Genomic DNA, 27,160 nt, shown 5'->3' on the forward strand with positions numbered 1-27,160 from the left:
AGCGAGAGAGAGGGCGGGAGCGAGAGAGAGAAAATAAACCTGCCTGCTGCCTCAGAAACACTTGGGAGAGGGGGCTGTCTCCCGAGATACATTGGGGCGTAATCATGCAGAAGAGTGGGGCACCCGGGGGAGGGGAGCAATGAAAGTCGTACCGAGTACGAGGGCCTCATGGGGATTAGGCGGGGGGGGGGGGGAAAACTAGCTTCTAAATTCGCAGACGCTCCCAGCAGCCCACCCCAAGCGCCCACCTCGAAACATGGCGGGGGTCAAAGCAGGGTGGGTGAATCAGGGCTCCGACCGATGAGGGTCACGCTCTGTCACCCGAGGTGCCTGGACATCACCGCTTGTTCCTCGCGGGAAGAGAGAGTTAACGACCGGTGTGGGAGTGTCGGGGAAGGTGCCAACCGCGCACAGTATGGCTTCTGTCGCGTCTCTCCCGAAACAGATTGTACACAGGACAGTGGTAGAACAGCGAATACCTCTGGACATCTCAATTTTTATAGAAAACTGTGACAAGTCAAAGCTTCAGAAAAAGAACACAGATTCACAAAAAAAAAAAATCCTCTTTTTTTTCCCTCTCTCTAACGGGTCAGGAAGCTTTTCTCGAAGGTTACCGACGGCCGCGGCCTTAGAATTTCCTCGGTCCCCAGGCGGACGCCTGCCTCGGCGCGACCACGGTTCCAAACATTGGAAACTCCTCGGCGCTGCTCACGTCCGGGGCCTGCAGGGAAACCACACGAGACAACCTCAGCTCAGGGGGTGCGAGAGGACCCCGCAGCCCCCCCTCCCCCCCCCCCGACCGTCCACTCGCGCCCCCCCCGCCCCCCCAGCCCCACCACCTCTGTCATCTCCTCCAGCCCGACAACCCTCAGGAGATCCCCCGCGCTCCTCCCATTCCGAATGGTTACGCTCAAAACACTCTGGGGAGTCTTGCTACGTTAAGGTGCTCGACATATATAAGTTATTGAAAGCCGGGGGCACGTTGCCCCTTGTTTATTCCAGTCAGTCCCATTTATATAGAAACAAGAGGAGGCCCTTTCTTAAAGCAGTCGCCATGGGAACCAGCAGTAGGCCGATTCAACCCCCTCGAGCCTATTTCCATGGGAACAGCAGTAGGCCCATTCAGCTGGCTGGCCATCAACCCCCATATCTATTCTAACCCCATTGTCCAGCACTTGGTGCGTCGCCTTGTTTGCTGCGGAGTTCCAATCGCTCATCTAAATGCTTCTTAAATGTTGGGAGGGTTCCCGCCTCTCCCACCCTTTCAGGCAGCGAGATTCCCAGCACCCTCTGGGGGAAAAGGTTTTTCCTCAAACCTCCTGCCCCTGACCTTAAATCTCTGCCCCCTGGTTATTGACGCCTCTACTAAGGGGGAAAGTTCCTTCCAATCCACCCTATCAATGTCCCTCATAATATTGTCCCCCTCGATCAGGCCCCCCCCTCGGCCTTCTCTGCTCCAAGGAAAACAACCCCGGCCTAACCAGCCTCTCCCCATAGCTGAGACGCTCCAGCCCAGGCAGCATCCTGGTGAATCTCCCCTGCACCCTCTCCAGCGCAACCACATCCTTCCTATAGTGTGGCGACGAGAATGACACTCAGTACTCTAGCTGCGGCGTAACCAGCGTTTTATACAGCTCCATCATAACCTCCACGCTCTTATATTCTATGCCTCGGCTAATAAAGGCAGGTATCCCATAGGCCTTCCTAACCACTGTATCGACCTGTCCTTTAATCATCTCCGACACCTCCATTTGATCACCCCTGATGATTCCATTCACACGGAGCCGTCGGCTGAGCTGATAGCGCAGCCTCGCAACGTGACCCATTTGATCCCAATCGAAAGACTGCGCAATGTGATGCATTGACGCCCAGCGGGGGGTCGGGCGCTCCCACCCGAAACAATTGCGGCCCGGCCGCTCACCTTGTTGCCGGGGGCGTTCCACGGGGCGTCCCTCACGACGAAGCCTCTAGTCGAGCCGCGGGGCTCCTCGTCCACCCGCGAGGGCGGCTTCATGTAGGCCGCCATGGTCTCCGACTCCACGATCGCCATCATCTGCGGAATGGGAGAGCCCGGCAGGAGGTCAGGGTTAGAGACGCCGAGGGCAGAGATGCCGAGGGAGAAGAGGGATCGGGGGGAGCGGAGGAAGGCACGAGAGAGAGACACAACCCTTCCCTGAGCGCCTTTTGCAATCCCAGGACGCCCCCAAAGTACGTTGTAGCCAATAAAACTGAGATGATAAATTATTTAAAAATGAGCTTTCTTTTATCATGAGAATTAACAGCTGAAAAGACATCTTAATTCCACACATCTTAAGTTAAATGTTGCTTTCACGTTGACTCCACAGCGACCAAAGTCAAAAGATGGAATCATTCTGAGTTAGGTCCATTTTAATTCCGATTTAATTCCTCTCTGGCCACCATTGCGGTGGAAGAAACAAGAGGAACACTTTGCGGGATTCTCCGCGCCCCGCCGGAGAATCGCCACAACCGCGCCACGCCACCCCGGCACGCGATTCTCCGAGGAGCGAAGAATCAGATCCATTCTCCGGCCCGGGATGGGCCGGCCGGCACAGTTCACACCTGCTCGCAGCCGGCGGGAAGTCTGCGCGCAGGGTCGGGGGGCGGCCTGTGGGGGGGGGGCTCCTTCACCGGGGGTGGGGGGGCTTCCGATGGGGTCTGGCCCGCGATCGGGGCCCACCGATCGGCGGGCCGGCCTCTCCAGGCCCCGGCCCTATTTTGTTACGCGACCGGCCCCTGAACCCCTGCCTCCGTTTCGGAGAATCCCGCCCACTGTCCCTCTCACCAAGATGGAGTCTATTTATTTCTCTCGCTCACTCTCTCAGAGGGTCAGTCCTCTGTGGGACTCTCTTTCCCGGACAGTTAGACAGTTGACCGGGTGAGGGAGTTGAGGGTTAAGGAGGGGTAGGTGGCAGTAAAGACAGGAATGTTGCGTTGCCACCTCAGTCATAGAATAGAATCCCCACAGTGCAAGAGGAGGCCAATCGGCCCATCGACTCTGCGCCGGCCCTCTGAAAGAGCGGCCTACCTAGGCCCACTGCCCCCCCCCCCCCGCCCTATCTCCGTCATCCCACCCAACCCGCACATCTTTGGACTGTGGGAGGAAACCGGAGCAGCCGGAGGAAACCCACGGGGGAGCTCGGCCATGATTAGCACTCGTTGAAGGCTGGAGAAGGCCGATTCCTGGCACTAATCCCTGCGCTGCTATGCAAGGGGCGACAGGGCAGCACAGCGGCTGGCATCGCTGCCTCACAGCGCCAGGGAGCCCGGGTTTGGTTCCCAGCCTTGTGTGCGGGGTTTGCACGTTCTCCCCGTGCCTGCGTAGGTGTCCTCCCACAGTCACAAAGATCTGCGGGTTAGGGTGGATTGGCCAGGCTAAATTGCCTCCGAGCGCCCGAGAGATGTACAGGTGAGGTGGGGTTACGGGGATGGGGCGGGTGCCCGTTCAGACTCGATGGGCCGAACTGCCTCCTCCTGCACTGTAGTGATGATTCTATGGGTTAGAGGCCCAAGGCCAGACGACAGAACACGGAACAGCCGAGGCCTACCTCGGGGCCTAGCTACCGGCTTCACTTGGAACAGCCTTTGGGCATAACGACGGGATAGAGAAACGACTGAGACAAAATAAAAAGCACATACTAAGCGGATACTTGGCAAATTCGTCACGGCGGAACGCACAACTTGCGAAGACAACAAATAAAAGACATGTATTCGAATCAATAGGAAAAGTAAATCAAAAATAAAATGGACCTCATTCGCAACGATCGCATTGTTCAACTTTTTCCGCTGCGATTTTGTCAGTAAAAACAACTTGATCTTAAGATGTGTGAAGTTAAGATCTTTCCTTCAGCTTTTCGTTGTCACAATTAAAAAAATAGCTTCTTTCTAACAGCCGTCAGGACAACTTATCACCTCCGTTTTATTGGGTACAATCATATTCGCCTATTCCTCGGGTCAAAGGTTGTGTCTATAACCGTGCCACTCGCCCACGTTTAGGCAGAGCGCAGTGATGTTTTTCAATAACATAATCGTCAGGTGAGGCACAATTAATTTAGTTCTGCTGCTCGATAAAAACCCGGCTCTTATTTTTCCTGTGTCTTTTTTAAAAAAAAAAAAAAACGTGTCTTCCCAAGTTAACGCGATCCGGGTGGAAAAGAGATATTTGAAGAGCCTTGCGTGGCTCGAGGGCCGCGGTTTGCGGGATTTCCCCATTCCGCGGGATAACCACAGGCCAGCCGGGAGAAACCCGAATAGTAAGCCGCGGTAACGCTGGCTTTGGGCGGGGGGGGGGGGGGGGGTGGTGATGTCCAGACCCACCGGCCAATTGGCGGGTTAGGTTCGAGGGGCTGAACGGGCTCCTCCTGTCGGGGGGCGGGGGGTTTCCACCTAACCATTCCTTCCCCACCTGTTAGTGCAGCTTCCCCCCCCCCCCCCCCGCTTCTATATATCGACACTCTTCACCTCAGTGAGTCCCAATATCGTCGCCGCTTCCTGGATAAAGGGGTTTCTCCTGAATTTCCCCGATTGGATTTATTGCCGACCGTCCTGACGTTTATGGAGCGGAGAAAACGGGAATGGGGGTGGGGAGCTTCCGGAAACATCTGTCCGCCATTTCCGCCCATTTTCTGTCAAATCGCACAAGGAAATGCTGTTTTCAGCGGGGGCGGGGGGGGCGACTGAGGAATGGGCCAGAGATCCCGAACCGCATTGACGCCCGCGTATGTGTGTCGCCTTATGCAGAAGGTCGGCGTCCCTATCTCGCTGGGCCATTGCAAAAGGGTGAAGAGTTAAGAATCGACCACATTGCTGTGTGTGTGTGGGGTGGCTGGAGGCCGGACCTGGGTAAGGACAGCAGATTTCCCTCCATACAGTAAGCCAGCCAGTTACATTTTCACGGCAATTGCCTGGTCGCAATAACTGCTAATGGCTTTTTAAAATTCCAGTTCCATTTAACGAATCCAGTTTAAATTTCGGCCGCACCCATGGCGGGATTAGAACCTGCGTCTCCGGATCAATAGCAGCTACAGGAGGATTTGGACAGAGTTTAATGGGAGGGGCAAGATGGAGTATAATGTGGAAAGACGTGAGATAATCCACTCTGGTGGGATGGACAGACGGGCAGAGTATTAACTGAAGGGTAAGAGATTAGAAACTGTCGATCTACAAAGGGACCTGGGTGTCCTTTGTCCACAAGTCACTGAGGGCTAGCATACAGGTGCAGCAAGCTGTGAGGAAGGCTAATGGAGTGTTAGCCTTTATCGCAAGGAGGATTTGAGTCCAGAACGTAGTGAGGCCTTGCTTCAATTGTATCCGAGCTTGGCTAGGCCGCAAGCTTGGCTAGGCCGCAAGCTTGGCTAGGCCGCAAGCTTGACTAGGCCGCAAGCTTGGCTAGGCCGCAAGCTTGGCTAGGCCGCAAGCTTGGCTAGGCCGCAAGCTGGGCTAGGCCGCAAGCTTGGCAAGGCCGCAAGCTTGGCTAGGCCGGAAGCTTGGCTAGGCCGGAAGCTTGGCTAGGCCGCAAGCTGGGCTAGGCCGTAAGCTTGGCTAGGCCGCACCTGGAGTACGGTGAGCAGTTTTGGTCCCCTTACCTGAGAAAGGATATTATTGCTACAGAAGAGGCGCAGCGAAGGTTCACTGACCATGTTCCGGGGATGGCGGGATTGTCCTATGAAGAGAGATTGGGGTAAACTGGGCCTGTATCCTCTCTCGAGTTTCGAAGAACGGGAGGTGGTTTCATTGATACCTCCAAAATACTTGGAGGGATTAAACGGGGTGGATACGGTTAAGATGTTTCCCCTGGTCGGGGAGTCTAGAACCAGGCGGCACATTTCAAAATAAGAGGGAGGCCACTTGGGACCGAGATGAGGAGAAATTTCTTTCCCCGGAGAGTTGGGAATCTTTGGAATTCTCGATCCCACAGGGAGCTCAGTCGGTGAGTGTGTTTAACGCAGAGATTTCAGATTGACAATGCTGTAAAGGGTTATGGGGCCAGTGGGTGTAAAAGACATTGAAGTGACCAATCAGCCGTGATTGTTTTGGATGGGGGAGGGGCCGAATGGCCTCCTCCTGTTCCTATTAGTCTCAGCCTTTGGATTGCTAGTCTGGTGACATAACCTCTATTTCCACTAGACACGCACAGACACACTCTCCTGTCCTCACTTTCTCCCGGTGTTACCCTTCTCCCCTCCCCGGGCCTTAGCGTTTCATTTCATGTCCAAATCTCTGCAGAGGTTGGAGCAGCAGCGGCGCGAGGAGGGCTTACGTATTCTTCCTCCAGGTTGAGGAGATGGTCGATGGCGTTGTCAACGTGCTCGGGGAGCCCGGTCACCGTGACGCGGTTTGGGTCGTCAGAGCCGGGCGGTGGGAACCGGATGTCGACCTGCCACAGGACGATAAGTGGAAGCGCACGTTAGTCAGGAATGAGCTGTCTGCACTTCAGGCTCCAAACTGGGGCTCAGAGAGTGTGAGAGAGCACGAGAGCGTGCGAGAGAGCACGAGAGAGCACGAGAGAGTGTGAGAGCACGAGAGAGTGAGAGAGCACGAGAGCGTGTGAGAGAGCACGGGAGAGTGAGAGAGCACGAGAGAGTGAGAGAGCACGAGAGCGTGTGAGAGAGCACGAGAGAGTGAGAGAGCACGAGAGAGTGAGAGAGCACGAGAGAGTGAGAGAGCACGAGAGAGTGAGAGAGCACGAGAGAGTGAGAGCACGGGAGAGTGAGAGAGCACGAGAGTGAGAGAGCACGAGAGAGTGAAAGAGCACAAGAGAGTGAGAGAGCACGAGAGAGTGAGAGAGCACGAGAGAGTGAGAGAGCACGAGAGAGTGAGAGAGCACGAGAGAGTGAGAGAGCACGAGAGAGTGAGAGAGCACGAGAGCGTGTGAGAGAGCACGAGAGAGTGAGAGAGCACGAGAGAGTGAGAGAGCACGAGAGAGTGAGAGAGCACGAGAGAGTGAGAGAGCACGAGAGCGTGTGAGAGAGCACGAGAGAGTGAGAGAGCACGAGAGAGTGAGAGAGCACGAGAGCGTGTGAGAGAGCACGGGAGAGTGAGAGAGCACGAGAGAGTGAGAGAGCACGAGAGCGTGTGAGAGAGCACGAGAGAGTGAGAGAGCACGAGAGAGTGAGAGAGCACGAGAGAGTGAGAGCACGGGAGAGTGAGAGAGCACGAGAGTGAGAGAGCACGAGAGAGTGAAAGAGCACAAGAGAGTGAGAGAGCACGAGAGAGTGAGAGAGCACGAGAGAGTGAGAGAGCACGAGAGAGTGAGAGAGCACGAGAGAGTGAGAGAGCACGAGATAGTGAGAGAGCACGAGAGCGTGTGAGAGAGCACGAGAGAGTGAGAGAGCACGAGAGAGTGAGAGAGCACGAGAGAGTGAGAGAGCACGAGAGAGTGAGAGAGCACGAGAGCGTGTGAGAGAGCACGAGAGATTGAGAGAGCACGAGAGAGTGAGAGAGCACGAGAGCGTGTGAGAGAGCACGGGAGAGTGAGAGAGCACGAGAGAGTGAGAGAGCACGAGAGCGTGTGAGAGAGCACGAGAACATGAGAGAGCATGGGAGCGTGAGAGAGCACGAGAGAGTGAGAGAGCACGGGAGAGTGAGAGAGCACGAGAGCGTGTGAGAGAGCACGGGAGAGTGAGAGAGCACGAGAGAGTGAGAGAGCACGAGAGCGTGTGAGAGAGCACGAGAACATGAGAGAGCATGGGAGCGTGAGAGAGCACGAGAGCATGAGAGAGCACGGGAGCGTGAGAGAGCACGAGAGAGTGAGAGAGCACGAGAGCGTGTGAGAGAGCACGAGTGCATGTGAGAGAGCACGAGTGCGTGAGAGAGAGCACGAGAGGGTGAGAGCACGAGAGTGTGAGAGAGAGTCTGGGAGAGAGTGTGAGAGAGAGCACGAGGGTGTGAGAAAGTGTGAGAGAGGACGAGAGTGTGAGAGAGTATGAGTGTGAGTGAGACACGAAAGTGTGAGAGAGAGCACGAGTGTGAGAGAGAGCACGAGAGCGTGAGAGTGTGAGAGAGCACGAGAGTGTGAGAGAGAGTCTGGGAGAGAGTGCGAGAGAGAGCACGAGGGTGTGAGAGAGAGCATGAGTGTGAGAGAGCATGAGAGTGTGAGAGAGAGTCTGGGAGAGAGTGCGAGAGAGAGCACGAGGGTGCGAGAGAGAGCACGAGGGTGTGAGAGAGAGCATGAGTGTGAGAGAGCACGAGAGTGTGAGAGTGTGAGAAAGCACGAGAGTGTGAGAGCATGAGAGACGAGAGCGTGAGAGAGAGAGCACGAGAGTGTGAGAGCATAAGAGTGTGAGAGCACGAGAGTGTGAGAGCATAAGAGTGTGAGAGCACGAGAGTGTGAGAGCATGAGAGCACGAGAGTGTGAGAGCACGAGAGTGAGAGAGCACGAGAGTGAGAGAGCATGAGAGCAAGAGAGAGCACAAGAGAGAGTGAGAGAACATGAGAGAGAGCACGAGGGTTGAGAGAGGATGAGAGTGGAAAAGAGCACAAGAGAGTGAGAGAGCATGGAAGAGAGAGTGAGGGAAAAAGAACGCGAAAGGGAGAGTGTGAAAGAGCAAGTGAGAGAGAGAGGGAGCACGGGAACGAGTGCAGGGGAAGGAACAAGACACAGAGAGAGTGCGAGAAGGAAAGTGCGAGAGCGAGAGGACAATAGAGTGCAAGAATGAGAGAGCACGAGACCAAGAGTGTGAGAGAAGGCGAGCACGCAAGAATGAGCCACAGAGAGAGCATGAGAGAGGGAGAGTGCGTGGGGCTGTAAGAGAGTGAGAGGGAGCGAGGGAAAGCATGAGAGAGAACGAGAGAGAGCGCGAGGAGTGTGGGGGAGCGAGCGAGAGAGAGAGCGCTGAAAAGAGAGCGTGAGGGAGCAAACGTGAAAGGGTGAGCGAGCAAGAGAGGGGGAGAGCAACAGAGACAGAGAGAACGAGGAAGCGAGCGAGAAAGGGAAAGCTATCTACTGAGCACCAAGCTTGAACCACCGACCAATTTAGCTCCAGATAATCCTCCCCGTGCTACCAAGTGGCGCCTTCACCTTGAACTCCTCCATGATCTTGCGGATGGCCTTCCCCCGTCCCCCGATGATTCGGGCGTGAACCCGGTGGTCCAGAGTGATGTCCTCGCTGACCATCTCCTCCAGGTCGGCAACGATCTTCATGACGGCAGCCTTGGCAGATTCAGCATTCCTTTCGTAGCCTGTGATGGTGATCATATCCTGCAAGGGGTGGGGGGGGGGGGGCAAACAAAGACCCAGGGGTCAGGCAAGGGTAACGACATTGCTGTAAAGTCCGCCTCACCGGCCGCACTCACTGACCAAACACCGACTGCCAGCCCAGCAAACTCAGAATTCTTCGCCTTGCTTTCAAACCCCCCCTCCCTCCATGACCTCGCCACCACAACCCCCTCCCCTGCCCCTCTCCGTCATCTCCTCCAGCCCCACAACCCTCAGAGATCTCTCCGTTTGATGTCAACGTTTGTCTGATAATGCTGTCCTGTGATAATCCTTTGGATGTATTATTAGAGGTATTACGGTACCTGATAGGCTGGAGCACCATTGGTGGAAACTGTATGCTTTCTATTGGTTAGGATGTATGGTAGCTCCGCCCTGCTAGGCGGGGTATAAGAGCCCGTGCTGCCCCAGCAGCCTTCATTCTGTACCTGAGCTGCTGGGGGAAACATCTAGCTTATTAAAGCCTTCAGTTGGACTACAACCTCGCTTTAGTGGTCATTGATTGTGCATCACTGGGTTAAGAATGCAATTCAAATGCAAGATGGTTTTTTTTACCTTCACATTCATAGAATTGTAGAATCCCTACAGTGCAGAAGGAGGCCATTCGGCCCATTGAGTCTGCACCGACCCTCTGGAAGAGCGCCCGACCCAGGCCTCCCTCCCCGCCGTATCCCTGTAACCCCACCTAACAGCACATCTTTGGACTGTGGGAGGAAACCAGAGCACGCGGAGGAAACCCACGCAGACACGGGGGGAGAACGTGCAGACTCCGCACGGACAGTCGCCCGCGGTCAGAATCAAACCTGGGACCTCGGCGCCGTGAGGTAGCAGGGCTAACCCACTGTGCCACCGTGCTGCCCAAAATATCTTCAACATCACAGAAGAAAATAGCTTTAAACAATGCTAATCGACACAATCACCCTTAACTGCTATCTTTATTCCCACTCAAACAACAGAACCATCTCAGCTCTCAATCCACTTTTAAATACAGTTAGCAGACCCGGGTATACATGTTGTACAGAGACGTCTTGAAACTCCACTTTGAACAAGAGCGATCTTTTGAGGCAGCTTTAAAGAGACCAGACCCCCGTCAGAACAATGCAGGATCTCCAGCTGAAGTCTTCAGGAACTGCCTTCACAGCTCGACCTCCAGCTCCCAACTAACTCTGAACTCTTTGGAAAGAAACTACTAGTCTGTCTACGGGCAGATCTCCAACTGAAGTGCACCGAGAGGAGATGCCTGACGCCTGCTCGCGACCCAATCTAAAGCCGAAACTGAAACCACGGCATCTGATTGCCTCAGCCCTTGGCCCCTCCCATTAATGACATCATCGTACCAAGCTGAAACACAGTGGGCGGGATTCTCCGAAATGGAGGCAGAGTGTTCGCGCCGTCGTGAACGCCGTCGAGGTTCACGACGGCGCGCAACGGCCCTGATGCCAACCAATTCAGGGCCCGATAATGGGCTAGGAGCGGCGCCGTGTCATTTACGCGCACCAGGCGGCGCCGCATACATGACGAGGCTGGCGCCGCATAACTGGCGTCACCCGCACATGCGTGGTTCCGTCCTCTCCGAGTCCGCCCCGCAAGAAGATGGCGGACAGATCTTGCGGGGCTGCGGAAGAAAGGAGGTCCTCCTTCAGAGAGGCCGGCCCGAAGATCGCGGGCCAGACCCCATTTGAGGCCCCTCCCGGTGCAGGATCCCCCCTCGCACCCCCCCCCCCCCCCACAGGCCCCCCACCCCCCCCCCAGCGTTCCCGCACTGTTCCTGCTGGCAGTGACCAGGTATGGACGGCGCCAGGGGGAACCCGCCGTTTTGGGCAGGCCGCTCGGCCCACCTGTGCCGGAGAATCGCGGGGGTACCGGTGAATCGCCATTTTGGCTGACTCGGGCGATTCACTGGACCGCGCCGCGCAAAACGCAATTGTGCCGATCTGGCCGCTTCCGTGAATTGCGGGAGGGCGTCGGACCGGCGTCGCGGGAAAATTTGGCGGCCCAGGCGATTCTCCCAACCGGCGCGGGAGCGGAGAACCCCCCCAGTGTCTCCATCTATCTACTCCCCAGGGAACCCTTAATCCAAACAGAAATCCATTAGGCCAACCTTTTACGATGCTTTAATTGCACCTCTGGCTCCCAAAAAGCCTAGCTGCCTTGCAAACCAGGATTTAAAAAAAAAAACGTGACTGTAGCAGTCAGCCACACAATAACCTTTAACCCTCACTGCACCAAATACGCATAATATCTCTGAATTCCCGATATTCGTCACAAGCCGCCGCTAAAGCCTTGGCTTTTGTCACGCTACAGATGTAACGTTTTAAGTACACATTCCATACGAAACCCTCAAGTCGGCAATGCGAGTGTGCCCAGTGGGCTGACACGGGTCTTGAAGAGTTAGTCTCCGTCGTCTAAAAGCGGGACAATCTTTTGTATTCTTTCACGAGACGCGGCCGTCACCGGCAAGGCCAGCATTTGTTGCCCGCCCTAATTGCCCGAGCAGGAATTTGGAGCCTCGTGCGAAGGAAAGGCTCCTCCGACAGTGCGGCACCCCACTCAGTGCTGCAACGGGACGCTCGGCCTGGATTTCTGCCATCGAGTCTCTGGGGCGGGGACTTCAACCCGGAGGACCGTGAGTCGAGAGTAACCCTTAACTGCTATCTTTATTCCCACTCAAACAACAGAACTATCTCAGCTCTCAACCCACTTTTGCCAGCAACTGCGTCACGCGGCGAGAAGCCACAGCATGGCATTTGGCGTGCTGAGAAATAGATTTCCACGGGGAGACGGTGGGGCTGTGGTACTGTCACTGGCCCGGTAATCCAGAGATCCAGGTAATGCTCCGGGAACCCGGGTTCGATTCCCGACATGGGACCATTATCAATTGTCGCAAAAACCCCTCTGCTTCATCAATGTCCTTTAGGGAAGGAAATCTGCCGTCCTTGCCTGGTCTGCCCTCCGTGTGAGTCCTTTTTAAAAATGTTTTTTAATAAGGGGGCGGCACTGCGGCTTCACAGCTCCAGGGTCCCAGGTTCGATTCCCCGCTGGGTCACTGTCCGTGCGGAGTCTGCACGTCCTCCCCGTGTCTGCGTGGGTTTCCTCCGGGGGCTCCGGTTTCCTCCCACAGTCCAAAGACGCGCGGGTTAGGGTGGATTGGCCGTGATAAGTTGCCCTTAGTGTCCAAAAAAAAAAGGTTAGCTTGGGTTACGGAGATAGGGTGGAGGGGTGGGCTTAAGTAGGGTTCTCTTTCCAAGAGCCGGGGCTGACTCGATGGGCCGAATGGCCTTCCGCACTGTAAATTCTCTGAATAATTAATAATAATACTCTTTAATGTCACAAGTAGGCTTACGTTTCGGCTTTAGATTGGGTCGCGAGCAGACGTCAGGCATCTCCTCTCGGTGCACTCCAGTTGGAGATCTGCCCGTAGACAGACTAGCAGTTTCTTTCCAAAGAGTTCAGAGTTAGTTGGGAGCAGGAGGTCGAGCTGTGAAGGCAGTTCCTGAAGACTTCAGCTGGAGATCCTGCATTGCTCTGACGGGGGTCTGATCTCTTTAAAGCTGCCTCAAAAGATCGCTCTTGTTCAAAGTGGAACAAAGAACAAAGAAATGTACAGCACAGGAACAGGCCCTCCAAGCCCGTGCCGACCATGCTGCCCGACTAAACTACAATCTTCTACACTTCCTGGGTCCGTATCCCTCTATTCCCATCCTATTCATGTATTTGTCAAGATGCCCCTTAAATGTCACTAAAGACGTCTTTAGACGAGATCACTCCTGGAGCGAGGAACCTTTTCCTCACTGACTTATAAATTGAATTAAATATTGGGGTTTCTGTCCCGTCTCGAGCCACAGGTCTTGGATGGTAATAGGATGCGTGGACAGCAAGTGGGAGCGTTACCAGTACCGGTGTGGATTACCTGATTTTCATCCCCTTTATCAGGGAACTGAATATTAACATCGTGGTCCTTCCGAATCTGTGATATGACAGCTCCTTTCCGTCCGATAATCTTTGGATGGTACTTAGGATCGACCGACATGGTCAGCTTGAAGCCCCGTAATGCCTGGAGGAGATGTCACACCATTACTGAACTGGCATTCGGGAATGGGTTCAAGCATTCTCTGGTCCTAAATTCAATCTTCACGCCACCTCTCAAACCGCTCTGTCCCGGTGCAAACGCACCCAATTTACAGAATGACTCCCCACAAACCAATCCCTCCAACCTCTCAATCGATCTGGTCACTCCCTTCAGCGTCCTGACGATGGCTGGGGCATCCTGTCCGTTACTACGGCGACAGGAACCGTCCACAATTATCTCACTTAGCCAGCTTCAACAAGAACAAAGAACAAAGAACAAAGAAATGTACAGCACAGGAACAGGCCCTTCGGCCCTCCAAGCCCGTGCCGACCATACTGCCCGACTAAACTAAAATCTTCTACACTTCCTGGGTCCGTATCCTTCTATTCCCATCCTATTCATATATTTGTCAAGATGCCCCTTAAATGTCCCTATCGTCCCTGCTTCCACTACCTCCTCCGGTAGTGAGTTCCAGGCACCCACTACCCTCTGCGTAAAAAACTTGCCTCGTACATCTACTCTAAACTTTGCCCCTCTCACCTTAAACCTATGCCCCCTAGTAATTGACCCCTCTACCCTGGGGAAAAGCCTCTGACTATCCACTCTGTCAATGCCTCTCATAATTTTGTATACCTCTATCAGGTCGCCCCTCAACCTCCTTCAGTTCAACAACTTCAGACCGTGAACTCGGTTCTCCATTTTGAATTACCCCCCCACCCTCCCCAACCACACACCTCCCCTATTAACACATTCTGCTCGATCGCTTTCAGACAGGGCTGACCTTTATTCTGCTATTAACATCTACTCTGTACCGAGACTTTTGTCTTTATACAGTGATTACCACTCCCTTTGCCTTGTGTTCACGACATTTCTGTCATTAAGTTTTTCCTGCCGTCCTATTCCTGACTCTCCCCCCCCCCCTTCACAACAGCATAGGCCCCATGCTCAGGGAGGGGGTTGAAGCGGAACACACCCTGTCCTCTTGCTCCGCCTGCAGTTCTCGGACCCGCTCGAGGATCCCGGTTTGTGCTCGCTCCAGATTCGCCGTCAAGCCGGTGATTTTGATAATGTCGGATTGCTGCTCTGGAGGGGGTACCGCGATGTTTACCTGAAACGAGAGAGAGAGAAGAGAGAGAGGGGGAGAGAGAGAGAGAGAGGGAGAGGGAGGGAGAAGCGAGAGAGAGAGACAGACAGAGAGAGTGAGAGAGAGAGCGAGACAGACAGAGAGAGAGAGAGAGAGAACGAGAGAGAGAGAGAGAGAGAAAAAGAGAGAGAGAAGCGAGAGAGAACGAGAGAGAGGGAGAGAGAAGCGAGAGAGAGAGACAGAGAGAGAGAAAGTGAGAGAGAGGGAGAGAGAGAGAGGGAGAGAGAGAGAGAAGCGAGAGAGAACGAGAGAGGGAGAGAGAAGCAAGAGAGAGAGACAGAGAGAGAGAGAAAGTGAGAGAGAGGGAGAGAGAGAGAGAGACAGAGAGAAAAAGAGAGAGAGAAGCGAGAGAGAACGAGAGAGAGAGAGGGGGAGAGAGAGAAGCGAGAGAGAGACAGAGAGAGAGAAAAAGAGAGAGAGAGGGAGAGTTAGAGAGAGAGAGAGACAGAGAGAGAGTGAGAGAGAGACAGAGAGAGACAGAGAGAGAGAGTGAGAGAGAGAGAGAGACAGAGAGTGAGAGAGAGACAGAGAGAGAGAGAGAGAGACAGAGAGAGAGACAGACAGATAGTGAGAGAGAGAGAGAGAGAGACAGACAGAGAGTGAGAGAGAGAGACAGACAGAGAGTGAGAGAGAGAGACAGACAGAGAGTGAGAGAGAGAGAAAGGATGTTAAACCATTGATTTGTGGTGCAATGATATGCGTAAAATGTCAAAACTGCTAATGACGCTCCCGGGATAGGGACAGGGATGTGTTGTATCAATATGGTGGGGGCAGCGGGAGGGGAGGTTAGTGCAGCGAGTTTCAATCTCAGTCCACGATATCCTCAGTCCGAGGATTTAGTTGCAGCCATATTGGCTCAGGTGACATTCAGCAATCGCCGGGGGTCCCCGTGACACTCAACTAGCCACATACAGAGGAGTGGGCCACTCGGCCCCTCGAGCCCTGCTCTCCCCATTCAATACGATCATCGCTGATCCGATTGTGACCCCCAACCCCACATTCCTGCCGACACCCCGATAACCTTTCACCCCGACAACCTTTCACCCCGATAACCTTTCACCCCGATAACCTTTCACCCCGATAACCTTTCACCCCGATAACCTTTCACCCCGATAACCTTTCACCCCCCTCGTTAATCGAGAATCTATCCAGCTCGGCCTTAAAAATATCCAAGGATTCTGCTTCCGCCGCCATTTTGAGGAAGAGAGTTCCTGAGACTCCGCTCCCCTCTGAGAGGAAATATTTCTCCTCATCTCCGTCTTAAAGGGGCCACCCCCTTATTTTTAAACGGTGACCCCCCCCCCGGTTATAGATTCTCCCACAAGAGGAAACGCCCCCCCCCCCCGCCCCCGTCAACACCCCCTCAGGATTCAGTCCCGATCAGGTCACAGCTGACCAGCCCGACTGGAGCAGCTGGAAGTGCTGCTGGCGTGAGAAGGGGTTGCAATTTGTGGAGCGTTTGTCACTGTGTGAAAGCAAGTGCAGGAATTCATTGCCGCAGAAGGGGGGGGGGTCAAATCGCCGAGTGTCTTTCAGACAGAGATAGGTAGGTTCTTGATTAATAAAGGGAGTAGGGGTTCTGGAATCCCTACAGTGCAGAACGAAGCCATTCGGGCCGTCGAATCTGCACCGACCCTCTGAAAGAGCACCCTATCTAGACACACGCCCCCCCCCATCCTATCCCCGTAACCCCACCTGAACTTTGTGGACACGAAAGGGCAATTTATCACGGCCAATCCACCATCCTAATCTTTGGGCTGTGGGATGAAACCGGAGCACCCGGAGGATTCCCACGCAGACACGGGGAGGACGTGCAGACTCCGCACAGACAGTGACCCAGCGGGGAATCGAACCCGGGTCCCTGGCGCTGTGAGGCAGCAGTGCTAACCACGGTGCCACCGAGCCCGCCCTGTTTGCGGGGAGAAGGGGGGATGAGAAACATATCAGTCCTGATCAAACGGCAGAGCCACACGCGATGGGCCGAACGGCCTAATTCTGCTCCTCTGTCTTATGGTGTAGGTCTCCCCGGAGTGAAGAGGGTGAGAAACACAGTATAATTGGCTGCAGTGTGACTGAGTGACAGCAGGGGGGCACTGTCGTGTCTGTAACCAGCAGCAGCGATTCACACCTTTCTACGGATTCGAATCCACACCACCAGCAGGGTCCGGGGCGAGGTCAACCGGACTAGGCCGCACTCTCGAAGCTCACCGCTCGGCTGGTCACCTCCGACTCCAGAGATCTGAACCCGCTAAATACTTCCTGGGTGGACGGGCCAGCGGCTGTTGGGAACACCCATGGCTGTGTAACAGCGCTAGGGCACAGGAACAGGCCATTCGGCCCGCTTGCTCCGGCCTTACCTCGTACTCCTCCATCATTTTGCGAATGCCGCTGCCTTTCTGTCCGATGATGTATCGATGTAGGTCAAACGGAACCTCCACATTCACGGTAACTGGGACCAGGGCCTGGGCAATAACAGGAGGTGCGTCAGTCTCCGTCCTCGCAACCAGCTATTGTTCAACAAACATTCACGCTCGCCAACTTGACTCCCCGCCAGCGAGGGACAAATGCAGGAGAACGGACCACATTACAGACATCAAACACTCCGAGGACAGGTACAGCACGGGGTTAGATACAGAGTAAAGCTCCCTCCACACTGTCCCCATCAAACACTCCCAGGACAGGTACAGCACGGGGTTAGATACAGAGTAAAGCTCCCTCTACACTGTCCCCATCAAACACTCCCAGGACAGGTACAGCACAGGGTTAGATACAGAGTAAAGCTCCCTCTACACTGTCCCCATCAAACACTCCCAGGACAGGTACAGCACGGGGTTAGATACAGAGTAAAGCTCCCTCTACACTGTCCCCATCCAACACTCCCAGGACAGGTACAGCACGGGGTTAGATACAGAGTAAAGCTCCCTCTACACTGTCCCCATCAAACACTCCCAGAACAGGGACAGCACGGGGTTAGATACCGAGTAAAGCTCCCTCTACACTGTCCCCATCAAACACTCCCAGGACAGGTATAGCACGGGGTTAGATACAGAGTAAAGCTCCCTCTACACTGTCCCCATCAAACACTCCCAGGACAGGTACAGCACGGGGTTAGATACAGAGTAAAGCTCTCTCTACACTGTCCCCATCAAACACTCCCAGAACAGGGACAGCACGGGGTTAGATACCGAGTAAAGCTCCCTCTACACTGTCCCCATCAAACACTCCCAGGACAGGTATAGCACAGGGTTAGATACAGAGTAAAGCTCCCTCTACACTGTCCCCATCAAACACTCCCAGGACAGACACAGCACGGGGTTAGATACAGAGTAAAGCTCCCTCTACACTGTCCCCATCAAACACTCCCAGGACAGGTACAGCACGGGGTTAGATACAGAGTAAAGCTCCCTCTACACTGTCCCCATCAAACACTCGGAGGACAGGTACAGCACGGGGTTAGATACAGAGTACAGCTCCCTCTACACTGTCCCCATCAAACACTCCCAGGACAGGTACAGCACGGGGTTAGATACCGAGTAAAGCTCCCTCTACACTGTCCCCATCAAGCACTCCCAGGACAGGGAGAGCACGGGGTTAGATACAGAGTAAAGCTCCCACTACACTGTCCCCATCAAACACTCCCAGGACAGGTACAGCACGGGGTTAGATTCCGAGTAAAGCTCCCTCTACCATGTCCCCATCAAACTCTCCCAGGACAGGTACAGCACGGGGTTAGATACAGAGTAAAGCTCCCTCTACACTGTCCCCATCAAACACTCCCAGGACAGGTACAGCACGGGGTTACGTACAGAGTAAATCTCCCTTTACACTGTCCCCATCAAACACTCCCAGGACAGGTACAGCACGGGGTTAGATACAGAGTAAAGCTCCCTCTACACTGTCCCCGTCAAACACTCCCAGGACAGGTACAGCACGGGGTTAGATACAGAGTAAAGCTCCCTCTACACTGTCCCCATCAGACACTCCCAGGACAGGTACAGCACGGGGTTAGATACAGAGTAAATCTCCCTTTACACTGTCCCCATCAAACACTCCCAGGACAGGTACAGCACGGGGTTAGATACAGAGTAAAGCTCCCTCTACACTGTCCACATCAAACACTCCCAGGGCAGATACAGCACGGGGTTAGATACAGAGTAAAGCTCCCTCTACACTGTCCCCGTCAAACACTCCCAGGACAGGTACAGCATGGGGTTAGATACAGAGTAAAGCTCCCTCTACACTGTCCCCATCAAACTCTCCCAGGACAGGTACAGCACGGGGTTAGATACAGAGTAAAGCTCCCTGTACACTGTCCCCATCAAACACTCCCAGGACAGGTACAGCACGGGGTTAGATACAGAGTAAAGCTCCCTGTACACTGTCCCCATCAAACACTCCCAGGACAGGTACAGCACGGGGTTAGTTACAGAGTAAAGCTCCCTCTACACTGTCCCCATCAAACACTCCCAGGACAGGTACAGCATGGGGTTAGATACAGAGTAAAGCTCCCTCTACACTGTCCCCATCAAACTCTCTAAGGACAGGTACAGCACGGGGTTAGATACAGAGTAAAGCTCCCTGTACACTGTCCCCATCAAACACTCCCAGGACAGGTACAGCACGGGGTTAGATACAGAGTAAAGCTCTCTCTACACTGTCCCCATCGAACACTCCCAGGACCGGTACAGCACGGGGTTAGATACAGAGTAAAGCTCCCTGTACACTGTCCCCATCAAACACTCCCAGGACAGGTACAGCACGGGGTTAGATGCAGAGTAAAGCTCCCTGTACACTGTCCCCATCAAACACTCCCAGGACAGGTACAGCACGGGGTTAGTTACAGAGTAAAGCTCCCTCTACACTGTCCCCATCAAACACTCCCAGGACAGGTACAGCACGGGGTTAGATACAGAGTAAAGCTCCCTCTACACTGTCCCCATCAAACACTCCCAGGACAGGTACAGCACGGGGTTAGATACAGAGTAAAGCTCCCTCTACACTGTCCCCATCAAACACTCCCAGGACAGGTACAGCACGGGGTTAGATACAGAGTAAAGCTCCCTCTACACTGTCCCTATCAAACTCTCCCAGGACAGGTACAGCACGGGATTAGATACAGAGTAAAGCTCCCTCTACACTGTCCCCATCAAACACTCCCAGGACAGGTACAGCACGCGGTTAGATACAGAGTAAAGCTCCCTCTACACTGTCCCCATCAAACACTCACAGGACAGGTACAGCACGGGGTTAGATACAGAGTAAAGCTGCCTCTATATTGGTGGGGATTCTGTCTCTCTCATGTGTTATGTTCTGTTGTGTCCCGGAAATCTAGTAACAGCGTTAAATGGGCACAGAGGGTCTCCCACAATCCCACTTGACCCTGACTCTTGTCCTGGACATATTCTCAGCCACGGGGCCCGGGGACTTCGCCGCCTTCGCCCAAAACGCTGCAGGGACGCCTGGCGACCTACCAGCAGAGCCTCGCGAGCGGCCTCGCACTTCTCCTTCCGGCCCGAGACCACGATGACGTCACACTTCCTGGGAGCCTGCTCCCCCTCCCGGAGGTCCGGGTTCAGGTCGCCGTTTTCCTGCGGGTGCAGGTCCGGACCTGCTGGGTGGGAAGAGAGCAGCACCGGGTGTCAGAACGTGCGCGCAGAGAGAGAGAGAGAGAGAGAGCGAGAGAGAGCTCACGCAGACCGGTGGGGGTCGCAGCGGCACGGGTCCATTCTGCCCCCCTGGACTGCCCCTGCACCCGGGTGTCAACGCGGCGTGGACGGGCACGGTTACCGCTCCTGAGGTGAGGAACGGAGCTCCTCCAATTCGGGCCTGACCAGAACTTTCTGGAAACTGCGGCCAACCTTTGTCTCCTTTCCTCTGAGGCGCAAAGTTTCAGGGCGCCATCCCACCCGAGGGGGTGCAGCGCAATAACCCGCGGCTGACGCTGCGCTGTCATCTCACGGCTCAGGAGCTGATGCCAGGCGCCCACCCAGATCGGTGTGGAGAATATTTGTCCCTCAATCGACATCCCAAGTAACGGGTTAGCCGGTCATCTCTGCCAATGGGATCTTCCTGTGTACAGGCATTAACACTTGGCTCCCAACTGATCCCCAGCGACGCGCACTTTTTTCAAGGGAGGGGAGGGGGTTGGGGCAAGAGGATGAAAAATGTGCCCCACGCCAAGTGTTAAACTGGACGCAAATCCTCTCCGTTATAGCTGGTCTATTTACAGGACGCAGCACTGCACGTGGAGCCTGCGGCCTACCAACACTCCCTGCAGTTTCCCATAAAACTCTTTTAATACGACAAAGGTGTGGTTGCGGGAGGGGACGGGGGAGTTGCGTATGTGTGCGGGGGAGGGAGGGGGGGTATATGTGAACCGTGTGGGGCAGTGTAACTAAAACAAAACATCAAAGGAAACTAAACTAAAATCTCATTTCGGGGAGCCTCTCTTTACACTCCTCCAATAAAACAATAATCAATTAATTCAACAAAAATGAGGCGAGGGGGGTGGGGCGGGGGAGGTGGAGCAGCGTGACTAACATAAAAAGGATAACTTAACCAATTGAATCGAAATGTCATTCCCGAGGGTGACGTTTCTCCCTGACCCCTGCGGCGCCCACGGGTCACCAACGCGCCCACCCCCCCCCTCACCGCGACCTCCACAGCTGACCTCCTTGGCGTCCCGTCTCCCGCTTTGCCCGTCCCTGGCCCTCCCTCAGCTGCATCCCCCTACCCGAGAGAAAGGTCTGTGACACGGCGGTAATGATGTGACTGGGCCCGTAATCCAGAGGCCCCAGGCTAACGCTCCGGGCAAGCGAGCCTCACCGGTGGTGGCCACGGCAACCGCCTCACTCCCATGAACGTCTGCGCAACAGACTCTGAGCCTCCCGCTCCCGTGTGGGGTAATTACAGCAGTGGGCCCAGCTCGGTAAGCTGCCAAATTGACATCTCGCATCCAAATGAGGCCGCTCCCCTCATTAACAAGTGGAAAATCAAACTCCCGGGAGCCCCGATTCCCCCTGGCGAGGGGGCTATTTACGGAGAGTAAACAGGCTTTTGTTTTTCTCTTTTGAAGCCCCGTTGGGATCGCGCTGCAGGGAAACACTCGGAGCAGCCAGCCTTGCCTCAGTTGGCCAGCCTCGTGCCTCCAGCTGAGGAGGCCCCGGGTCCCAGCCCCTGCTCCAGGCTGCCGTTTGAGCGGGGTAACCGAGGGGGCCGCACGGTTGGAGGGGCCTGCAAAATGGCTAATCCCCCCCCCCCAGGCGCCCGGAATTCCTTCAGGATTTCCTCTTGACGGTCAGATCTCTGACCGCACGGAGCCCCCAGAGTTTCCTCTGAACGTCCGCCGATGCTACACTGGCTGAGGAAGCCCCGCCGAGCCTGAGGCCTACCCAAGGAAATTTCCCGTTGTGTCTTAAGTCTTCGACGAGAGGTAGGCCAGACCAGGATATACCACATAGAACATTCAGCAACGAAACGGACTATCGGGGGCAACCAGTCTGCTGTTACAATCCAGGCCAGACCCCTTCCTGCCCCCGTCTGCCTCACCTCCACCATTCAGCACATCTTCCATCCCCCCCTCACTCATACCCGCCTTATTTAAGGGAGACGCGTAATTGCATTGGGCGGCAGCTCAGAGAAGGCTGATTCCTGGGATACAATCCCTACAGTGCAGAAGGAGGTCATTCTGCCCATTGGGTCTCCACCGAACCTCCGACAAGAGTACCCTATTTAGGCCCACTCCCCCACCCTATCCCCATAACCCCACCTAACCTATGGACACTAAAGGGAAATTTAGCGTGTCCAATCCACCTAGCCTACAAATCTTTGGCCTGTGGGAGCACCCGGAGGAAACCCACATAGCCACGGGGGAGAACGTGCAGACTCCGCACAGACAGTCACCCGAGGCCGGAATCGAACCTGGGTTCCTGCCGCTGTGAGGCAGCAGTGCTAACCCACTGTGGCACCGTGCCGCCCCGGACGGTCAGCACACCTCAGGCCAGGGGCAAGGTTGAGAAGGCAGGGGGATAATCTCGGCCGGTACGGGGATTGAACCCGCCGCTGTTGGCGTCACTTGGCATCACCAACCAGCCAACTGAGCTAAGGGGCCGCCAGATGACATGGACAGAAAAGGGGGGGACTCTCTTTGTGTTCACTCCCTGGGATGGGCTCCAAACTTAACAACCCACGCGGGTGTGGTAATACCAGGTATTGCAGTACCTGAGAGGTGGATGCCCATTGGCTAGACCCAGGAGCCTACCATTGGCTAACGTACATAGCTCCGCCCTGAGAGGCGGGGTATAAGAACCAATGCCGTCCCAGCAGCCTTCACTTTCTGTATCGAAGCTGCTGGGTACAGTTCTAGCAGATTAAAGCCGATTAGTTATGACTCACCTTGTCTCGAGAGTAATTGATTGTGCATCAGTGGGATTGAGCGGCGCTCCCCTGGGACCGCTAACCACACCCCCCAAGTTCCGGCCCTGTCCAAGGATGGTAACCTTTTGGGTTCCCTCCTTTCGCACCAGGTCGGAGGTCATTAACATTGAGCTGGAGCCTTGACCGTCGGCGGCCATTTTTTGGGCAGTGTTGAGGTTCAGGTTGTGTTTGTTATTTATGAATAATGTTTATGGGGGGGGGGGGGGGAATGACCCATGTGGGTGAAGCATCTCTCCCCACACAGCACAGGCATCGCTGTAATGGGGGGGATGGTCACCAGATTTGCCGGGCACAGCTAGGAACGGCACTGCGTGGTTCTACGGACATCAGGACCGGCAGAGGCAGCCATCTTTTTTTTTCCTATAGCGAGCGGGAGAGGGAATCTGGTCTCTCCGGCTAGGATGGGGCCCATCGATCCAGCTCGACTGTACCTTGGTTCTCATCTCGCTCGGGGAACTTGATTTGAACGTCGTGATCCCGGGTGATCTGTTGCACCTTGCCACCCTTCAGCCCCATCACTGCTCGGTGGAACTTCTGCGGAATCACACACTCCAGGGTCACCTGGGCTTCCTAGAAGGAGCAGACAGCGGGGGTGGGGGTGGGGGTGGGGGGGGGGAAAAAAAGGTTCTCAAACAACAAAAAGTAGCCCGACAGGAGAGTCATTTTAACGGAGTACTTGCAAACTCAAGGAGATTTAGTCGTGGAAGATTGCTGTCAAGGTTTCGCAGTCTCCTGTTTAAGACACTGCGTTGTCGAGGCGGCATTAATCTCCACCTTGGTTCTCACCGATAACAATGTGTGCGTTTGTATAGCGCCTGAATGTAGTGAAACATCCCCAGACACTCCAGTGGAGAGCGGTCAAACTAAACGGGATGCCACAGCGCATCAGGAGCTATTCACTCAGGTGACTAAAAGCTCAGTCAGAGGTCAGTTTTAAGGAGCATCTTGAAGGAGGAGAGAAAGAGAGAGAAAGAGCGAGAGGGAGAGAGAGGAAGAGAGGGACATAGGAGAGAGAGAAAGAGAGAGCGAGAGGGAGAGGGAGAGAGAGAAAGAGCAAGAGAGAGCGAGAGAGAGAGAAAGACAGAGAGAGAGAAAAGAGAGAGAGAGGGTGAGAGAGGGAGAGGGAGAGAGAGAGAGAGAGAGAGAGCAAGAGAGAGTGAGAGAGAGAGAGAGAATGAGAGAGGAAAGAGAGAGAGGGAGAGAGGGTGAGAGAGAGAGCGAGAGGGAGAGAGAGGGAGAGAGAGAGAGAGTGAGGGGGAGAGAGACAGAGAGAGAGAGAGAGAGGGACAGAGGAGAGAGGGACAGAGGAAGAGGGAGAGAGAGAGAGAGAGAGAGAGATGGTGAAAGAGGAATAGATGGGGGGAGAGAGAGGAAGAGGGAGGAATAGAGGGACGGGGAGAGAGTGAGAGGGAGAGCGAGAGAGAGAGTGAGGGGGAGAGAGACAGAGAGAGAGGGACAGAGGAAGAGAGAGAGAGATGGTGAAAGAGGAATAGATGGAGAGAGAGAGAGAGGAAGAGGAAGGAATAGAGGGAGGGAGAGCGAGAGAGCGAGAGGGAGAGCGAGAGAGCGAGAGAGAGAGGGAGAGAGAGCGAGAGAGAGAGAGAAAGAGAGCGAGAGAGAGGGAGTGAGCAAGAGAAAGAGAGTAAGAAAGAAAGAGAGCGAGTGGAAGAGTTAAAGAAAGGGAGAGATGGAGGGAATAGGAGAGTGAGAGAGAGGGCGCGAGGAAAAGAGGGAGAGCATGAGAGAGACAGAGAAAGCGAGAGAGGCAGAGTGAGAGAGAGAGGGGGGAAGAGAGAAAAAGCGAGCGGGAACGAGAAAGGGAGATTCCAGGCCCACAGCAATGTGATTGACGCGCAGTTGCCCTCAAAAGGGCAAGTAGGGATGTGCAATTTAAGATGGCATTGTCGCTGGCACGCACACCTTTGTAAGATTAAATATGTATTTCAGAAAGTGAATTCAGGACAGCCAATGAAATTTGCAGTAAGACGCGGCAGCTATTCCTGCACAGGAGCCAGGAGCCCCCTTGGCCGATTAAACCCATGACTGGGAAGTGAAAGGTAATCCTGGAATATATTCAATCCTGCATTCTACTGTCTAACTGATTGCCACACGCCAGCCCAGTCTGCCCCAGACTGCCCAGTCTGCCCCACGCCAGCCCAGTCTGCCACACGCCAGCCCAGTCTGCCACACGCCAGCCGTCTGCCACACGCCAGCCCAGTCTGCCCCACGCCAGCCCAGTCTGCCACACGCCAGCTCAGTCTGCCCCACGCCAGCTCAGTCTGCCACACGCCAGCCCAGTCTGCCCCACGCCAGCCCAGTCTGCCCCACGCCAGCCCAGTCTGCCACACGCCAGCTCAGTCTGCCCCACGCCAGCCCAGTCTGCCACACGCCAGCCCAGTCTGCCACACGCCAGCCCAGTCTGCCACACGCCAGCCCAGTCTGCCACACGCCAGCCCAGTCTGCCCCAGACTGCCCAGTCTGCCACACGCCAGCCCAGTCTGCCACACGCCAGCTCAGTCTGCCCCAGACTGCCCAGTCTGCCACACGCCAGCCCAGTCTGCCACACGCCAGCCCAGTCTGCCCCAGACTGCCCAGTCTGCCTCACGCCAGCCCAGTCTGCCTCACGCCAGCCCAGTCTGCCCCAGACTGCCCAGTCTGCCTCACGCCAGCCCAGTCTGCCACACGCCAGCCCAGTCTGCCACACGCCAGCCCAGTCTGCCACACGCCAGCCCAGTCTGCCCCAGACTGCCCAGTCTGCCCCACGCCAGCCCAGTCTGCCACACGCCAGCCCAGTCTGCCCCAGACTGCCCAGTCTGCCACACGCCAGCCCAGTCTGCCTCACGCCAGCCCAGTCTGCCACACGCCAGCCCAGTCTGCCACACGCCAGCCCAGTCTGCCACACGCCAGCCCAGTCTGCCCCACGCCAGCCCAGTCTGCCACACGCCAGCCCAGTCTGCCCCAGACTGCCCAGTCTGCCCCACGCCAGCCCAGTCTGCCTCATGCCAGCCCAGTCTGCCACACGCCAGCCCAGTCTGCCTCACGCCAGCCCAGTCTGCCACACGCCAGCCCAGTCTGCCACACGCCAGCCCAGTCTGCCACACGCCAGCCCAGTCTGCCACACGCCAGCCCAGTCTGCCACACGCCAGCTCAGTCTGCCACACGCCAGCCCAGTCTGCCACACGCCAGCCCAGTCTGCCACACGCCAGCTCAGTCTGCCTCACGCCAGCTCAGTCTGCCACACGCCAGCCCAGTCTGCCACACGCCAGCCCAGTCTGCCCCACGCCAGCCCAGTCTGCCACACGCCAGCCCAGTCTGCCACACACCAGCCCAGTCTGCCCCAGACTGCCCAGTCTGCCCCACGCCAGCCCAGTCTGCCACACGCCAGCCCAGTCTGCCACACGCCAGCCCAGTCTGCCCCACGCCAGCCCAGTCTGCCACACGCCAGCCCAGTCTGCCCCACGCCAGCCCAGTCTGCCTCACGCCAGCCCAGTCTGCCCCAGACTGCCCAGTCTGCCACACGCCAGCTCAGTCTGCCACACGCCAGCCCAGTCTGCCACACGCCAGCCCAGTCTGCCACACGCCAGCCCAGTCTGCCACACGCCAGCCCAGTCTGCCTCACGCCAGCCCAGTCTGCCCCAGACTGCTCAGTCTGCCACACGCCAGCCCAGTCTGCCACACGCCAGCCCAGTCTGCCCCACGCCAGCCCAGTCTGCCACACGCCAGCCCAGTCTGCCCCAGACTGCTCAGTCTGCCACACGCCAGCCCAGTCTGCCACACGCCAGCCCAGTCTGCCCCAGACTGCTCAGTCTGCCACACGCCAGCCCAGTCTGCCTCACGCCAGCCCAGTCTGCCACACGCCAGCCTAGTCTGCCACACGCCAGCCCAGTCTGCCACACGCCAGCCCAGTCTGCCCCAGACTGCTCAGTCTGCCACACGCCAGCCCAGTCTGCCACACGCCAGCCCAGTCTGCCCCAGACTGCCCAGTCTGCCACACGCCAGCCCAGTCTGCCCCACGCCAGCCCAGTCTGCCACACGCCAGCCCAGTCTGCCCCACGCCAGCTCAGTCTGCCACACGCCAGCCCAGTCTGCCACACGCCAGCCCAGTCTGCCCCAGACTGCCCAGTCTGCCACACGCCAGCTCAGTCTGCCACACGCCAGCCCAGTCTGCCACACGCCAGCCCAGTCTGCCACACGCCAGCCCAGTCTGCCACACGCCAGCCCAGTCTGCCACACGCCAGCTCAGTCTGCCACACACCAGCCCAGTCTGCCACACGCCAGC

General features: G+C 55.9%; 1 protein-coding gene across 5 annotated transcripts in view; it reads right to left on the reverse strand.

Moving 5' to 3' along the window:
* Window positions 1-467: 467 nt before the first annotated feature.
* Window positions 468-27,160, reverse strand: part of hdlbpb (high density lipoprotein binding protein b) — a 644,718-nt gene continuing 618,025 nt past the window's right edge. For 3 of the 5 annotated variants that reach the window (XM_072493463.1, XM_072493459.1, XM_072493460.1), the window contains 9 exons: window positions 23,313-23,451; window positions 19,917-20,056; window positions 16,803-16,907; window positions 14,275-14,409; window positions 13,143-13,286; window positions 9,038-9,217; window positions 6,278-6,394; window positions 1,922-2,053; window positions 468-721 (listed from right to left, as the gene is read on the reverse strand). In XM_072493463.1, coding sequence (XP_072349564.1) covers window positions 629-721; window positions 1,922-2,053; window positions 6,278-6,394; window positions 9,038-9,217; window positions 13,143-13,286; window positions 14,275-14,409; window positions 16,803-16,907; window positions 19,917-20,056; window positions 23,313-23,451 — 1,185 coding nt within the window. In that variant the 3' untranslated portion in view covers window positions 468-628. The remainder of the gene's footprint in view (window positions 722-1,921; window positions 2,054-6,277; window positions 6,395-9,037; window positions 9,218-13,142; window positions 13,287-14,274; window positions 14,410-16,802; window positions 16,908-19,916; window positions 20,057-23,312; window positions 23,452-27,160) is intronic. The other 2 variants (XM_072493462.1, XM_072493464.1) reach the window with 1 other exon arrangement.

The sequence above is a fragment of the Scyliorhinus torazame genome, chromosome 31, assembly GCF_047496885.1.
Source record: "Scyliorhinus torazame isolate Kashiwa2021f chromosome 31, sScyTor2.1, whole genome shotgun sequence".
NCBI classification, from domain to species: domain Eukaryota; kingdom Metazoa; phylum Chordata; class Chondrichthyes; order Carcharhiniformes; family Scyliorhinidae; genus Scyliorhinus; species Scyliorhinus torazame.